At 42.0% G+C, this 18,938-nt stretch overlaps 1 protein-coding gene across 1 annotated transcript in view; it reads left to right on the top strand.

Moving 5' to 3' along the window:
• The window catches only part of LOC145392421 (cell adhesion molecule Dscam2-like), a 331,196-nt gene that overhangs the window by 279,875 nt on the left and 32,383 nt on the right, over nucleotides 1-18,938 (top strand). Inside the window, exons 23-25 of the mRNA XM_080266830.1 lie at nucleotides 15,216-15,322; nucleotides 15,821-16,013; nucleotides 17,147-17,321. Of these exons, the coding sequence (XP_080122956.1) occupies nucleotides 15,216-15,322; nucleotides 15,821-16,013; nucleotides 17,147-17,321 (475 nt within the window). The remainder of the gene's footprint in view (nucleotides 1-15,215; nucleotides 15,323-15,820; nucleotides 16,014-17,146; nucleotides 17,322-18,938) is intronic.

The following is an 18,938-nucleotide window of genomic DNA, read 5'->3' as shown; positions in this document are numbered from 1 at the left end:
AGCTCTTGCCCCAGGGTTCAGTTGAATTTCTCCACCATCCCATCTGACTGTGGCCTTAGGGGGATCGTCCTGGTCTTCTTGATCCCCAGTAACTTGTAGCACGCACAGTACACAGCAGACTAGAAGTTTCTACCCTGGTCTGAATGTAGCTCTTGTGGCATCCCAAAATGACAGAAAAACTGATCAACCAACACCTGAGCAAAAGTTGCAGCCTCTTAATCAGGGATGGCAAAGGCTTCTGGCCACTTTGTGAAGTAGTCCATGGCAACACATATATACCAGTTTCCTCTCTCAGTGAGTGGCAAAGGTCCAGCAATGTCCATTGCGACGCTTTCCATCAGTGCACCCACTTGGTACAGCTGGAGAGGGGCGCAACCACGTTTCTTGGGTACCTTCTTGGCACAGCACACATCACAGGCCCAACACCACTCTTCAACATCCTGACACATGCCAATCCAGTAGAACCTCTGTTGCAGCCAGCTTAAAGTTTTCCTCACTCCCAGGGGCCTTCTAGTGATCTGGTTATGGGACTCATCGAAGATCTCGGACCTCATTTTCTTCAGAATCACCAGTTGCCAATACTTGTTGAGGCCATCGGCTGTCTCCCACTGAAGCTCCAGTAGTCAGTTGTTCAAGCAAAGATGGTCCCACTGACTCCAGTGGCTCTTGGTCGCAGGGCTTAACCTGGAAACTTCTTCCCAAGATGGTCACACTGTACTCTGCTGCAGCCACCCTAGCACTGGTTATAGATTTGCATCGTCCATCTGCATCCTCTTCAGGTCTTCATTTGATACTGGCCCTGTCATTGCAGTACGGCTACATTTCTTACTGTGATCTTCCTTTTTACTACACTGCCAGCATTCTGGATCACAAGGCCGACGACTCAGGCTGTCAGCATTGCCATGTACCCGCCCAGGACGGTGTTGCACCTCATAATTTTGCTGGTCTAGCTTCCCGAGCCAGCATTCCAGTTGTCCTTCTGGATTCTTCAGCGTTTTCAGCCACTTGAGTGCCGCATGGCCCATCCTGATGATGAAGTTTGACCCGTACAGGTTCTGATCGAAAAAATCAAGGCTCTTCATCACTGCCAAGAGATCCTTACAGGTCACACAGTAGTTCCGCTCTGGTGGGCTGAGCTTCTTGCTGTAATATGCAACCACATACTCCTTGTCATCCTTCTTCTGTGACACGACTTCACCAACACCATGGTCACTAGCATCACAGTCCAAGATAAATGGCTGATTCGGGTCTGGGTACAGCAATGCTGGAGAGCTTGCCAATGCATGCTTGAGTTTGTCGAAGGCTTCCTGAATCCCTGCTGTTCATGCAAACTTCTGCCTTTTTCCCAACAGCTTGTGAAGAGGTGCAGCTATCGTTGCACAGTCTTTGACAAAACGCCGACAGTACGTGCACAAGCCCTGAAAACTATGTAGCTCTCACACAAGTTGGAACTGGCCAGTTCTCCACAGCTGCCACCTTCTCTGGGTCAGTATGGATGCCGCTTTCACCTACAATGTGTCCCAGGTACTTTACTCCCTTCTGAAACAAGTAGCATTTCTTGGGGTTCAGCGTGAGGTGCACTGCACGGATCCTGTTCAACACCTCCGACCTCTCCAGTTCCTGGTCGAAAGTCCGTCCAAACACAATTACATCGTCCAGATAGATCAAAGCCGTCTGCCAGTGCAGGCCTTCAAATGGCATCACTTTAAACTGCCTTAAACCCCGCCCATATGAAAAGGCTGTCTGCACTCTATCACAACTCCCTCACTAATCTTCAGCTGGTTGTCCATATGCTGTTTGCACTCCGCCACTATTTCCTCACTAATCTTCAGCTGGTTGTCTACATGCTGTTTGCACTCCGCCACTATTTCCTCACTAATCTTCAGCTGGTTGTCCACATGCTGTTTGCACTCCGCCACTATTTCCTCACTAATCTTCAGCTGGTTGTCCACATGCTGTTTGCACTCCGCCACTATTTCCTCACTAATCTTCAGCTGGTTGTCTACATGCTTCACCTGGTCGTCTAGATGCTGTCTGAACTCCATCACGTTATTGCATACCTCACACTTCTGCTGCTGTAGCTCAGCATATACTTCCCCCTTCAACTGCTACTGCTCTTCCTTCATTTCCTCCATGAAAGCATCTAGCTGTCCTTGCATCCTCGGTTGTAATTCCCACTGTTGCTCCTCCGATGCCTCTTCAAGTTGTTCATATCACTCTTTTTGTTCTTCACGTTGTGCCTGTAATTGTTCACTCTGTGGCTTCAGTTGTACACACTGTACCTGAAATTGTTCTTTAAGTTCTTTTGTATGTGCCTGTATTAGCTCTTTGAGTTCTTTATAATGTGACTGTGATTGTTCTTCGAGTTCTTGTACCAGTTTCATAATTCCATCCAGCGATGCCTCTTCCTGCTTAGCGTGGCCTCTTGTCTGGACACCTTCTTGCTCCATGTCGAAAATTAGCCTCACTGCAGCCCTGAAATAATAATCCGTTACTCGTGACACCAGTGTTACGTCCTCACCCCACACTGCCACAGGCTCCAACAGCAGTAGAACAGTACAGGAAGGACGTTGCCCAGTGAGTTGTTCTTCCTATGGTCAGCCTTAGGTGTACAGTACACAAGATCAGCTGAGGCGAAAATAAACATTGGCTTCTTAAAGTTCACTGTCTTTATTTTCCATGCAATTCCACTCAGTGCTTTCCACCTTCTCTTCACTGTTCCCACAAGCACTAGAGCTATACACACTTTACTATTGCTATCACACTTAATGCTTGACAACACTTTACTGTTAGTACACTTAATGCTTGCTAACACTACTTATTACAAAAGTATCGAGAATAATCTTCACTGACAGTAATTACATTTAATGCTTGCCAGCAACTCTTCACAAACCTCACTAACAGCACTGCACTGATACTGAACTACACTCAAACTGAACCAAAACCGACTGCACTTCACTCAAACTGAATTAGAACCCGACTAAACTTGTAATATACTGTATATATATAGAGAGAGAGACAGACAGACAGACAGACAGATAGAGATAATGTATATATATATATATATATATATATAGATAGATAGATAGATATACTATATATATATATATATATATATATATATATATATATATAGATAGATAGATAGATATACTATATATATCAATCAATCAATCAATCATTTCCTGTGGCACCCTCGGGGATGCATAGGGCCTCGATGAACTCACACCACCACATCCTATCTTGTGCTAACTCCTCAAGATCTCCCCAACACTCATCTCCAGCTTCCCGTCTCATTGTCCTCACCCACGTCTCTTTTGGCCTTCCTCTACCTCTCCTACCAGGTGCCACCCACCCTGGTGTACCTCGTACTATTCCCTGTCTCCTATACACATGTCCTAGCCACTTCCATCGTGAGAATCTAACATATTCATCGATCGGCTGCACTCCCGTTATTTCTCTAATTCTACTATTTGGTATCCTTTCCCACCACTTAACTCCTAATATTCTTCTAAGTGCTTTATTTTCAAACACCAAGAATTTATTTTCCATAGTCACTGTGCTGTACCAAGACTCGTGTCCATAAATTAAGATACTCCTAACCATTACCTTATAAAGTTTGATTTTTGTATGCACAGAAAAATTGTTATTATTCCAAATATTTTTAAGCATTCCCATTGCCTGATTAGCCTTCTTTAACCTTTCCTCGAATTCAAAGTTCAAAGAACCATCCTTGGCTAAATAAGTACCTAAATATTTAAACCTATCAACTTGCTTTACAACCATACCTCCAATTACACATTCCTGCGCATTTTCCATATTCATATTGATTATTTCAGTTTTTCCACAATTAATAACCAAACCCACCTTGCGACCTTCACTCATCAAACAGTCCAACACTCTCTGCATCTCTTCTGGCCCATCACAAATCAAAACTATATCATCTGCATAATCTAAATCCAAAAGTTTCCTGTTCTCTCCCCAAAGTATACCTGCACCGGTTTCTGTTCCAACACGTTTCATAATGTAATCAATGACCAATATAAATAGTAAAGGCGATAGAACACCACCTTGAATTACTCCGGACTTGACTTCAAACGAATCACTCAGACAACCATCAACCATCACTTTACAAAATGTGTCCTCATGCATGTTCATAATGACCCTCACAAACTCCTCTGGTATTCCATAATGTCTCATGATCTTCCCCATAGACTCTCTCGAAACACTATCAAAAGCCTTTTCAAAATCAACAAAACAAAGACTTAATGGTACTCTCATTTCATTAACTTGCTGCATCAAATGCCTAACTATAAAGATCTGATCATTGCAACCACGTCCCTTTCTAAAACCAGCCTGTTCATCCCTCAGAATACCCTCAACCACCGGCTCCAACCTATTTAACAACACTACTGAAAACTTTCAAAGCTATCGGTGACAAAGAGATTCCCCTCCAATTACCACATTCACTCAGGTCTCCTTTCTTCGGAACTTTAACAATTACACCATTCTTCCAAACTGATGGTAGTAACCCCGTCACCCATATCTTATTGAATAGCTTGGTCAAGATCATTATTAATCTATCCCCCTCCACTTTAAACATTTCCGGAAATAAACCATCCTCCCCTGGTGCCTTATTATTCTTTAACTGTTTTACTGCTTTCTCCACTTCTGCAAGCCTCAACTCTCCTGTTTCTATATTTAAATCTTCCTGAGCAGACGGTATATCCTCTTCTGGTGGTATTGGTCTATTAAGAACTGTCTCAAAATGCTCTTTCCATCTATTTTTAATATCTCCATCTTTGGTCAATAAATTTCCTTCCCTGTCTCTAATTGGTATTTCCTTGCATTTACCTGCATTACCACTCAGTTCTCTAATCGATTCATATGCTATTCTTTGACTCTGTCCATCATTTTTGTTTATTAGGATTTCAGTCTCTGCAACCTTTTCATCCACACATCTTCTTTTATCTCTCCTAGCTAACCTTCTTACTTCTGAATTCAAACTCCAGTACGCAGCTCTTGCTAATTCAATCTCTCGTTCATCAACGCATTGCATCTCACTCCTCAATTTAGCCTCACCTCTCTTTTTTATCATATCCCACGTTTCCTCTGATATCCATTTCTTTCTCCTGAATCTATGTCTCCTTCCAATCGTACATTCAGCAGTCTCATGCAAAACTTTGTTCACATCCTCCCACATCTCATCTACACTTCTCTCCACCTCTTCCAACGTTTCCAACACCAAAAACCTATTTCTGCATTCTAATCTGAATTCCTCCTTTTCTTCTCCTTCTCTTCTAAGCTTAACAATATCTTATCTACCAACACCAGATTTTTCCTTCTTCTGATTTTTAAGTTTAAACCTTATTTTTGCAATGCTGAGTTGATGGTCACTACCAATATCCGCTCCCCGTTTAACATGAACATCTAGCAGAGAACTTCTATGCCTCCTACTGATAGCGATGTGATCAATCTGATTTTTATATTTTCCACACGGCGACACCCAAGTTGTCTTGTGTATATTGCAATGCTGAAAGAGTGTGCCCCCGATGACTAAGTCATTTGCTAGACAGAAGCTTCCAAACCTCACTCCGTTTTCACTCATCCTACTACCAACTCCCATCTTACCCATACATGCCTCAAATCCCTCATTTGAACAGCCCATTACTGCATTAAAGTCTCCAACGCAGATCAAAACATCATGTCTAGTTACCCTTCCTACTCCTTCTTGCAACTTTTCATAAAATGTGTCTTTCCTTTCATCGAGTGCATCATTTTATATATATATATATATATATATATATATATATATATATATATATATATATATATATATATATATATATATATATGTATATATATATGTATATATATATATATATATATATATATATATATATATATATATATATATATATATATATATATATATATTTTGCCTGTCGACCATTGGGGCCGAAGCCCCTGGTCATTAAGGCAAATATATATTTATATGTATATACATTGACACATATATACATATATATATATATATATATATATATATATATATATATATATAAATATATATATATACATTTTATAGATAAATCCAAACATATATACATACATACATACATACATACACACATCTATGCATATGAACATACACACTTTCATGCACACGTACATATATCTATCTATCTATCTATCTATCTATCTATATATATATATATAAATATATATATATATATATATATATATATATATATATATATATATATATATATATATATATATATATATATATATATATACATATATATATATATATATATATATATATATATATATATATATATATATTTTTGTTTTTTATTTTTATTATTTTTTTAAATTTTTACATATTTTTAATCTTATATTATTTATTAAAAAAAAAAAAAACTAATCTAAGGACCCTAAAACTAATCACCTAACAGACAAATCGCTAACCTATACTAAATCCTACAGAGACAAATAGCTAGACCTATACTGATGGTAAAAATACCTCGACCAAAAGAGCACCATCGACTGCAGATATGTAATGCCTTTCTACATTACATATCAGCACTCATTCCCTGGCGACTGTCAGTAGAGGCACAACCTATTATAGGGGACATCGATATATGAAAGAGAACCAGACGAGTCAGGAACATTTCCCTATACGTCAGCTGTCGGCCCTAATTAGTACAACTTAAACAAGATGGTAGAATGTATTTACACAGTATGTGCAAGAGGTGAAGGACCTCGCCCCACAGATCACCATCGACTACAAATGCCCATTACCTTTCTAAACTGCACCTTTGCAATCATCAGCTGGTGACTGTCAGACGAGGAACAGAGTTTAATGTAGGGGACATCTATTTTAGAAATAGATCAGTGGTAGGAGGAACTATTTCAACTATGTCAACTGTCTACCCTAATTAATAGTACAATCTATCTATCTATATACCTAGGCTGCTTCCCCCAAGGAAAGGGAGGTAGCCGAGACAGGACGACTCACTCTCCATTTACTCATCCATTCAAACACATTCATTCGCATCTTAGCTCCAAAGGGGAGAACAGACAGATCCTCACCGCATCACACCGCACAAGGGTCAACTGCGCAATGTAATCAGTGACATCCGCAGCAGGGCCCGACAGCAGAACTGGTTTACCCCTGCCACATCATAACAGACCCATCCCCTTACCCGCACCTGACCTGACTAGCTGATCAGACCAAATGCGGGAGAATATCCCCTCAGGGCTGCGTCATCACTTATTTATTCACAATTTCTCTCCATTTATTTCTGTCACGCACAGCCACTCTTCCTTGCTCAACAGACATCCCTCTCGCATCCAGCGCTCTCTTCACACTGTCCATCCATCCTATTCGTGGTCTTCCTCTCAGCCTTACACCTTTCACATCAGATCTAGTTATCTTTTTCACCAATCGCTCATTATCCATTCTCTCCATATGCCCAAACCATTGCAACACCCTCTGCTCAACTCTACCAGCCATCTCCCGAACAACTCCAGTTCTCCTTCGCACTTCATCATTTCGCACTCGATCCACACGCGTCACTCCACACATACTCCTCAGACATCTCATCTCCATTACATTCAGACTTTTCCTCTCTGCTACACCCATATTCCATGTTTCAGCCCCATATAATGCAGTCGGTACCACAACACCCTCATACAGCCTTCTCTTTACATCCATTCTAAGCGAACGACATTTAAACACTTTTTTCATTCCTCCCAGCACCTTTCCTACTTCATTTATTCTAAACTTCACTTCTGCATCTATTCTTCCATCCACAGCAACATGTGACCCTAGATATTTAAAACAATCTACCTCCTCAAGCAACTCACCATTCAAAACTATATTCATCCCCCTACCATCTATCAACCTCGTACACTTCATCACTTTACTCTTATTCTCATTTACTTTCAATTTCCTCCTTTCACACACCCTTCCAAACTCCTCTACCAACTGTCTCAATCTCTCCTCTGAATCAGTCACCAGTGCAGTATCATCTGCAAACAGCAGCTGCTTCAGATTCCACTCTCCTCCATCAACATTTACCAGACTCAGACCACCTAAAACTCTTGCATTCACCTCTCTTACAACACCATCCATGTAAAAGTTAAACAACCAAGGCGACATCACACATCCCTGTCGCAGCCCCACTCTCACGGGAAACCAATCACTCACAGCATTTCCCACTCTTACACATGCTCTACTATTTACATAAAAACTTTCAACCCCTTTTAGTAACCTACCATCAAGTCCATACAATCTTAAAACAGTCCACAAAGCCTCCCTATCAATTCTATCATACGCTTTCTCTAAATCCATAAATGCCCAAAACACATCCTTGCCTTTCGCTAAATACTTTTCACACACTTGTCTCACAGCAAACACCTGATCAATGCATCCCTTCCCTCTCCTAAAGCCACACTGCTCATCACTAATCACTCCCTCTGTACCCTCTCTTACTCTCATAATTAACACTCTACCATACACTTTACCTACAACACTCAACAGACTTATACATTCATACTTATCACCCTTGCCTTTATACAACGGAACCACACAAGCACTTGCCCAGTCAATTGGCACCATACCTTTCTCAAAGCACACATTCAACAATCTTACTAACCAGTCAACAATAGTCACTCCACCACCCTTCAGGCATTCCACAGCACACCCATCCATACCTGCAGCTTTCCCTGTTTTCATCTCCTTTACTGCCTTCTCCACTTCCTCCTTCGTGATCAAAGAATCATTCAACTCTCCCAACACATTTATTCCTTGCACCCTTCTATCCGCCACAATCTCAGCCACCCTTTCCTCCTCTACATTTAACAATCTTTCAAAATACTCTGCCCATCTCTTCCTTACTGCATCCATCTCAATTAACATCTTTCCATACATATTTACAGATGATAAAAACCAAAACCACACAGTAAAAAAGTCACTTCACTCTGATCAGACCGGTCTCTCTCAAAAAAGCCATCAATTTATCAGTCATAACAATGTCCCCATCACCCAGGATGGTGGAAAGGGTGAAGGGGACATCTGCTGCGCTGCAGTAATTTATAGGTGAAGCACGTTCGCGAATAAATCGGTGACAGTGCAGGATGATATGACTGATAAATAACACCGCATCACAGATGTCACAGTGCGGTGGGAATCGTCTTTCCATATAAGGTTAAATATGCGTTAATATGGTGGCATTAAGCTGTAAGCGAGCCAACACTTTTTCTTCCAGGCGACTGGAATGGCAGGCTGACTTACTTGCAAAGTCGGCTGTAGAGCTTGAGGAGAATTGGGACGTTCCTTGTGATCTACTGTCGAGTCTCTCTCGGAAAGAAATCAATAGATCTTCTGTGGCAAGGTCAGTGGACCAGACTTAATATTCCAACCTGTAAACCGTTCCTGGACGACCGGGACACTGCTAATGCTCATTGCTGTAAATATGACAATGACCAGGCACCCAGATCAGTGCGAAGGACTTGTCGCACGAATGCAATTTATTAATAATGTGGCCCTGGATCTCATTAAAGTCCGTAGTACAAGAAGCAGTTGCCTGAAGGGCTGATTTTGAATCCGAAAATATGACAAATGAGTCATGCCGAAAAATGAGAGCATAGTCTATTGTTTTGTCAAGAGCAAAAAGTTCGGGGGTAAACACAGATGTCCGAGTCGGCAACCAATACATGAGGGCACATTAAGTCGACCACACACTAGCACCCACACATTCACTCGACTTGGAGCCATCGGTGTACATTTGGTGGGACCCCAAATGACGAACAATGATATTACGAAACAAGCGGTGGACCTCCGCCTCCAGCGCCTTGGTCTTTGATGCTGGGAGCCATGATGCATCAACAGTAAAGCCGGGTGGCTCCCAAGGCATTATATTTTTAAACATCAACTTGTCACAGTCACTGAGGTCCACAGCAAGCTCCTGAGTTAGGAAGTGGAGACGAACAGCAAGTGGTTGATGCATTCCCCGGATAAAATGGTGGTTATGACGCAGGGGGATACAGGCCACATTGCTGATATTAATTTTCCTTGATGTTCTGAACCGATTTGCTATTGCCAGGTGGTCCCGGCGAATACGGAGGGGAGGCACATTCGCCTCCACTTCCATATGAGCTACACAGGTACACATGACAGCTCCAAGACACATTCGCAAACATTTATTCTGCAACACATCCAATCCTTTCAGCGTGGCATCGGATTCCGAGACATACACCTGTGCGCCATAGTCTAGCTTCGATCGAATAAGGGACTTATACATCATTAATAAGAATTTTCTGTTGGCACCCCATGCAGTACCCGCTAGGTACTTGAGGACATTTAATGCCTTATCGCAATGAGCAAGCCAATGATTAACATGAATTTTGAAGTCCAAACGGCGATCAAAATGTATTCCCGAAAACTTTACAGAATTTTGAAAAGGTACCGCCTGATTATCCAAAGTTAGGCACAAATTAGGTACGTTACGATTAGTGAAGACTATAGCGGCACACTTAGGGTCGGAAAACTTAAATCCCCACTGCAAGGCCCATTGATGGACGGAGTCAAGGGCTGCTTGCATCCGCCCAGCCGAAAATTGTGCGTTATGGGAAGAGTGCCATATTGCACAATCGTCAGCGTAGAGCAAATATTTAAGATTCCTCGGGATGGGAGCTGATGACAGAAGAACATTGATTATAATTCTAAATAAAGTGGGACTAAGCACACTTCCCTGTGGCACCCTGTTTTCTTGGATAACTATATCCGATGTTACGTTATGGGGCAATTTGACAGAGAAAATCCTGTCCCTTAAGAAATTTGAAATAAAAATAGGCAAATTTCCTCTTAAGCCATAAGCATAGAGCTTCATTAGTATACCGTGTCACCATGTCATGTCATAGGCTTTATGGATGTCCAAGAACACCCCCATCATGAATTCTTTATTGGCAAATGCCTCTGCAATACAATGCACCAAATTCATTTAATGATGAAGTGAACTTCTGTATTTATGGAAGCCACATTGTTGATCATTTAACAAATTCTTCGACTCTAAAACAAAATGAAGCCTATTATTAACCATACATTCCATGACCTTACATAGACAAGAAGTCAACACAGTAGGACGAAATGAAGTGGGATTCATAAGACGACCAGCCTCTTTGGGTATCGGTATGACGTGCACAAAGTGCCATGAGTTTGGGAACGTTCGAGACGCCAAATCTCATTGTACAATGCTAACATGTTAATCAGGCTGTCCTGATTAAGATGCTGGATCATATCATACGTGATGGTGTAAGGTCCAGGGCTGGTGTCTTTACAGGATTTAAGGGCAAGGAGCAGTTCAACTAGTGTAAACTCTTGGTTGTACGGGAAGTCTACGTCTTCTGTGGCAAGGTCTATTATCTGTAGCTCAGCCGTGCATTTATCATGTTGAAAACGCTGGTCATAATTGGCTGAGCTACTTACATGAGAAAAACTCCTGGTGAGGATGTTAGCAACATCCACGGGATCGTCATAGATGTTATTATTAACCTGCAGGGTGGTCTCAGGGATGTATGGGCCTTTATTATTTGATATATTAATAGTGGACCAGACTTTAATGCGTGGGGTCGATCGATTCACCAAGGACACAAAGGACCACCAGGAGTCACGTTTGGCCCTTCTTATGATTCTCCTTGCCTCAGCCCGTGCCTGTTTGTATGCAATAAAATTTTCCTCAGTGGGCTGACTATCAAAAATCCTGTACCTCCTATTGCATTTCCTTAATGCTTGTTGGCAATCCGGCATCCACCAATGTGCTCTATGTTTCGCATGAACTGTAGAAGTCTTGGAAATAGCAGCCTCAGCTGCGTATAATATGAATTTGGTTAAATTTTCGACCTTAACATCTATGGTCTCCCCAGATATATCTAAAGTGGCGATCCTTGAGAAGGATCCCCAATCTGCTTTCTTATAGTTAAATTTTGGAGGTGGAGGGTCCGAAACGATGTCTCGTGTATAAGAAAGACAGATGAGTAAATGATCACTTCCCAACGAGTCGTCATATGGGTCCCACGAGAAATCTTGATGTATACCAGGGGAGGCCAAAGTTAAGTCAATGGCCGAAAAGCTACCAGTATGATCATCTACACGAGTCGCTCTACCATCGTTCAGAAGACAGAGGTTGGACTTTAGTATTAGGTCGGCTATTTGCTCCCCACGACCATCAATCCACAAGCTACCCCATTGATAGTGATGGATGTTGAAGTCGCCCAACACTAACTTATTCCCAGGAAGATGTTCAAATAGTGAATTTAAAGCATCACTATCAATGAGGCCATGTGGAGGACAGTACAGAGAGCAAATAGACAGATATGTGTTATTAAATTTTACTCTGCATGCGACAGCTGCCAGAGTAGATTTTAGAATCACTTCCGTTTGTGGGTGTGATTTGTGTGTGCATATGGCAACTCCATGACCTTCATATTTTCTATACGAGTGGTAGTGTTTGAACTGTGTGCGTCTCTTGTAAACAAACAACGTCTGGCCTGTGTATGGAAAGCAAGATTGCTATATTTTGTAATTTATTCCTAATACCTCTACAATTCCACTGGAATATACAGAATGTGGTGGTTTAAGATTTACGAGGGTGGCCAGTATGCTTAGTTTTTTTATGACCCCTGCGACCAGGTGAGTGGCTACCAGGGGACCTTTCCCGGTGCTTGCTGACGAAAACCTCCATATTTTCGTCAATAACTACGCTCCCAGATTCCACCGAGGAAGAGCTATTCTTTCTCTCCCTCACTGGACCAGGAGCAGGAAGGACATAAGGACATGATGGTTTTGTGAGAGTGGTCAAATTGATCTTATCAGACTTGTCGGACTTCGGTTTTGGCCGCACTGACTGCAATGGAGCAGCGGCAGCCTGAGAGTAGGAAGTAGCGACAGGGATGTCTGTAAGAGAGTTGGAACGTACAGGGGGGCGAGACTCAGAGGTAGGGCAAGTGGCATAGGGAGCAAAGGTAAGGTCAGTCTGTGTCTCCATGATGCACATCACAGGATGGGACACAACTGCCGATGCATAGGAGACATTAGGTTTGGGAGTTGCATGCAACTCCTTCACCTTCTTCCTAATATTGTAAAAGGATATGCCCTCAGTCGCTTTCACTGTGCTGACCTCCTTCTCCTCCTTCCACTTGGGACAAACCTGAGAGGAAGTGGAGTGATCGCCCCGGCAGCGAAAGCAACACTTGTTCTCAAATGTAGAGTGTTCAGCAGAATGTCCTACAGCCGCGCACTTGCCACACACGAAGTTGGAAACCCGACAAGTCTTTTTGTGGTGTCCATAGAGCTGACATTTTCCACAACGAAGGGGATTGGGAATATACGGTCTCACATTGATAATTTCATATCCTACTTTCACATTAGTTGGAATAGATATTTTTCCAAAAGTCAAGACTACTTTGGTTGTCTTCATCCTTTTGCCTTCCTGGAAATGAGTTATAAAGCCTGGATCAATTACATCTTGCTGAGCAAGTTCATGGATGATGTCGTCCTCTTCCATTATCATGAGGTCCCTGCAGGTGATAACACCTTTGCAGGAATTCATGGGCTCAACATCATAACAATGAAATTTGCTCAGCTTCATCAAATCCTTTACCTGTTGCAAGTTTACGGTCTTTACTAGAAGGTCCCCACTACCAAGTTTTTTCACCTGTTCCACTTCACCGGCACACCCATCAATCACCTTCTTGATGATAAAGGGATTGATGTTGGACAGGGGAGTGGAACCAACCGCATGAAGTAGCACGAAGGAGGCGTTATTTACATATATGTCTAGAGGGGTGCGCATCTGGGGCCGTTCAGTTTGGGAGCAGTCTGTGAGTGGATCAGTCAGGGGTCGGTCAAGACTACCTCGCCCCCTGAAGGGGGGTGGCAGTAGGGGCGTCCGCCATAGGAACCACTTCCCCCTCGCGGGGAAAGTGGGAAGAAAGAGAAAAAAGAGCAAGGGACAAAGTACCCAGGGAAAGACACACCTAGTCTGAGATTACCCTCTCAAACCACTCTTGAGAGGATTTGCCTGTGTATAACTCACACCCCAGAGCGATTAGTGGGAGGTACACTCCAGAGACGAGTAAGCAAAGGCAATCTCAGTGAGTAGATATAGACACCTACTGTATTTCTAATAGGCCTGGGAGGAAAATGAGAACTAGCTAACCTAACTTCATTGGGTCTATGTACAAAACTATTGCCGGTGAGGCAGCCCTAGAACGCTAGAGGAGAGATCAGTGAATACACGCCCTCTCCACGGCCATCCCTCAAAGTCCTTGTAATAATCTCTACCCCATCTTATATAAGCTTGCATCACCCTCGATACTTCGTGTTTACTCTCGACGGGCAACAGATGCCAACTCGGAAACAGGCCAAAACATTCCAGTGTTGTCTTACATTACATAACACTCTAAATTATTTACCATACGAACTTAAATTACATAATTTAACAAGGAATCACTTAAATAAAACATTATAAAGAAAAGGAGCACAAAAATTAACGCATAATTTACGAAATTACTAAGCTCACAAACAGCAGAAAAACTGGCAACTCTGATGACTCGTACCGGAACTTACGGTACCAGAAACGTCTCGAAGGTACGAGACTACCGAACTAGCAAATCCCCCTTCATAACAATATGAAATGTAGATTTGTCTCCCCCATCTCTCTCTCTCTCTCTCTCTCACACACACACACACACACACACACACACACACAACACACCGATGCAAACCTGACATCCCTTACCTATTCTTCCTCTCATCAGCTGTCACTTTTATGTAAGATCCCTCTTACTGATACTCCTTGTCACCTCAAACACAACTGATACCTCTCTATACAGTAACCTTCTTAAGCGGTATTCCTCTCACGATGTTGCGTTCATCTAATGTTCCTCTTAATATCCCTCTCCTCATATACCCCTCCCATTTATTCTCCATCTAGCCTCATTACTTTACCAATCCACTCCTTACCTATTCTCTCATCTTCTCGCTCGTACTCTAGCTAAATGTTCCTCACTCCTAACCCCTACACCCATCAGATGTTTCCTAACAGTTGTTTATCCTTTTCAACTAATGCCCGACTTGCTAGTATCCTCTCTCTCTTGTCCCTCTTACATATTATTCCTCTCACAAGTCTCCCTCTCTGCCACAGCCCCTGGCCACCCTCAACCCACAGAGATAGTGGAAGTGAATGCCACCTGCATCACACTCAGCCTCTATGCCTGGCCCGAGCTCGGTTGTCCTATCACTCATTGGAAGGTGCGTAACTGACATTGTTTGTTGATATTCATCTAATGAAACTGTAACTCTCGCAACTTGAATACTAATTGTGGTTGTATGAAAATGAGTGAACCATAGTTATGAGGGAGAAATGTCACCTTGGCAATTAATCAAAATACTCCAGCCTGAGTATACTTAGTTATCAACTGATCTGAAAAACATTTAGGATCTTTGTTGGGCGAGAACAAATAATTGTCCTATTGTTTAAACATCAGACTGCTACCAGATGAAAATAGTGACCTGGAAGTAAAATGATGATTGCATGTCATAACCTGGAGAAATATCTGGGCATTCTCTCTGTCAGTTTAACTTCTGTAGCCTTGTGCTGGGCATCGCGAGAGAGGAGCCCTTACAGGCCACATTGTTCGGGAACACTTTAACCAGCTAGATCACCAATTGCCCTTGTGTTCGTTATAAAGATGGTAGTGTAAAATGTTATTTTGTTTGTCAGGTTGTTTGCATATTCATTTATTCCAGGTGGAGCTAAGGCACAAGGGCCCAGAAAAAATTTCCTGGTCTCCCTTATATGACCATGTGACCCGAGACACAGGTGACTTGGCCGTGTGTGACCTGCCCTCAGCCTCGTGGCACCTTCTTCGCATCACGGCATCTTCCACTGCTGGTGACACAACCGTCATGTACAGAGTAACCACCACGAACATCAATGGAGGTTAATTCAATGTTTTCTTTTTTTAAACTTTTTCTTTAATGGGAATATGAGGGAACTCATGACCAGAAGCATGTAAATCTATCTGTAAACAAAGTTGAGGATCTGTTCAGCTTAGGATGCCTGAGCACAGGTTATTTGGAAAAGTGTATGTCATCAATATTTCAGACTCTGTAGTTGTATCTACAGGATATGCCGTATATAACAGATGCAGGTACAGGAGGAGTGGGTAGTAAAAAACCATTCTCCAAGGCCAAGGTTAGCAGGCAGTACATAAACCTTCTCATCTCTGTAACTAAGGAATTCAGGGATATAGCACTGAAGGAGCTTAGATGGCAATGGACTAAGGTTTGCACACTGATCACCTAAGCCTATTGAAGTAACCAAATGAGTTTTTGTGCACTGAAGTCATTAAGAAAAATATATATTTTAAAAACTGAAGTGCTAGAAATCATACTGTAAAGTAAACTGATAACCTGTTAGAGTAAACTGGCAGCTTACTGACACTGGGTAATAAGTTTTTGTTATTGTCCTATCCCAAACTGTCTGATCGAGCAGATCCATCAACTGCAGGCAATCAACCGCCCCTGCAGGGCCGTCCCATGGAGTGAACCGATGTTCCTATGTGGCTGACAGCGCTTCACCACAGAGAGACGTGGTGATCAGTGTGGAAGTTTGGTTCTTGGGTGGACGCCACATTTGCGTCTTCACCTATTTAACAGGGGCATTAACCACTGTAGGCGCCACGTCACCCCATTTTTTTTTTTTTTTTGCTATATGATTACCACCCAGCGTTGTAAATGGTTTCCTGAGTTACAGGAAACCATTTGTCTTCTCAGTGTAGAGCCATCTGGAGTGGAAATAAAAGAGAATCTTATAAATCAGTCATTAATTAATAACAGTTAATTAGGAGGGGGACGGATGGAGTGGAGAGGTATGAGTATATGAATGAGGGGTGTGTTAGGTGGAGGGAAGGTATTCTGTGGAAGACAGGGTTACGTGGAGCCGATTTGTTTTTGACCAAACTCTCCGGGATTCAGGTGTCTGGGAATATCTAAATAGACAGAAAGGTAATTGATTACCTATCCCAGTTTTTTACCACTTCTCCCACGTTAACTCCAGCCGTCTGATTTCAGGCTCAATCGCAGAGTCAGTGAAGGAGGTGTTGGTGGGGAAACCCGGACTGCACGTGGGGGCGCGGTGGCTGGATGCACATGTGGTAGCGGGAGTGGTGAGCGCCATACTTCTGGTGGCTGCTCTTATCATCTGTGTGTGTGTGGCTGTAAGACGACGAAGATACGAAGGATACAGGTGAGAGAGAGAGAGAGAGAGAGAGAGAGAGAGAGAGAGAAGCTTCAATCCGTGTGTAAACAGATTCAAAAGTGCCTTTATTACAGGGTGTACTATAAATTCAGTAATAGTGTGCTTTGTTTCAAAGTGTGTATTTACGAAGTTCAGTCTAGTTTAAAATCATATCTGGTACTTTATCAGGCAATGCAAGTGATTATAAAGTATTATTCTTCCTTTTTCCAACAACAACGTACAATATATTATTGAGAAATAACTTAGCGTAATTAGAAAAATGTATCCTTTAAAGAATGGAAGTTTGTTTATTTACGCGCTGAAGAGGATGTGTTTAAATGGTCATCAATCCCCCGAAGCAAGATGGTGTTATTTTCGGCACTGCGTCCTATCCCATTTATGCTAGACTTACGCTGTTTGTGTACCTGTAAGTGTGCATGTGCTTTAACTCCTCCCATCCTATTTCCTGGATTTGAACGAAACTATTCATGTGCGTTCGACTGGATACTGGGAAAGTTTTCCATTATATACAGTTTTGCAACCATGATTTTAGGGGGTCAGCCTTCCCTCGCCAAATTTGAAATTCTCAACAAAATAGTGAATGGAGGGCAGATATAACTTTGATATCTTAATGTATGTTGTATAATGGACTCTCATCCTTAATGCGATAACTGGGGAGCGTGAACCCCACGTAATGATTTTGGAGGGATCAACCCCCATCCCCAAAATAAAAACGATCAGAAATAAGGGAATGTGAGCCCTTGTATTTCAACGAAACTTCTCAGATCAGTTCATCGGGTTCCTTGATAATGTCTCCCCTATAAAGTTTTCCATCCTTATTTTTAGAGAGGCCGGTGTATCATTAATCGTGAGGACCGTGAAAACCTGAGGACGAGGGCACCAGGCACACCCCAAAAATTCTCTTCTCGGCTAATTTTCACCATTCATAAGTGTATTCATCGCCATAAAACCTACATCATCGTCTTTGTCGATGTTTTTTCCAGCTGATAAGTATGAAAAAAAGGGGGGGAAATCAAATAAAAGCAACTTTAGGCGAGGAAAATATATACTCACGCACAGTTAAATGAATTCCCAACGTCACATCGACAAAGACAATGATGTAGGTTTTATGGCGATGAATACACTTATCAATGGTGAAAATTAGCCGAGAAGAGAATTTTCAGGGTGTGCCTGGTGCCCTCGTCCTCAGGTTTTCACGGTCCTCACGATTTAATGATACACCGGCCCCCTCCCCAAATAAAAAATTCTCAGAAACAGTGAATTGAGAGCATAGGCTTTGATATCTTAGTACAAGTTGTATAATGAAGTCTCATCCACAATGCAGTGCTCGTGATGCGTGATCCCTCTCAATGATTCTTGGTGAGATCAGCCCCATCTCAAAACCAAAAACTATCATATATATATATATATATATATATATATATATATATATATATATATATATATATATATATATATATATATATATATATATATATATATATATATATATATATATATATATATATATATAAAGTTTTTATCGAAATTTCCCAGGTGAATTCATCTGGTTACTCCGAAGGTCTTCCACTATATACAATTTTCCAACTATGATATTTAGGGGGT

This window comes from Coenobita brevimanus, chromosome 22 (assembly GCF_032717465.1).
Source record: "Coenobita brevimanus isolate Jiangsu-jjx chromosome 22, ASM3271746v2, whole genome shotgun sequence".
NCBI classification, from domain to species: Eukaryota; Metazoa; Arthropoda; class Malacostraca; order Decapoda; family Coenobitidae; genus Coenobita; species Coenobita brevimanus.
Note: the sequence above shows the minus strand (reverse complement) of the source record. Positions and strands in the feature narration are given on the sequence as shown.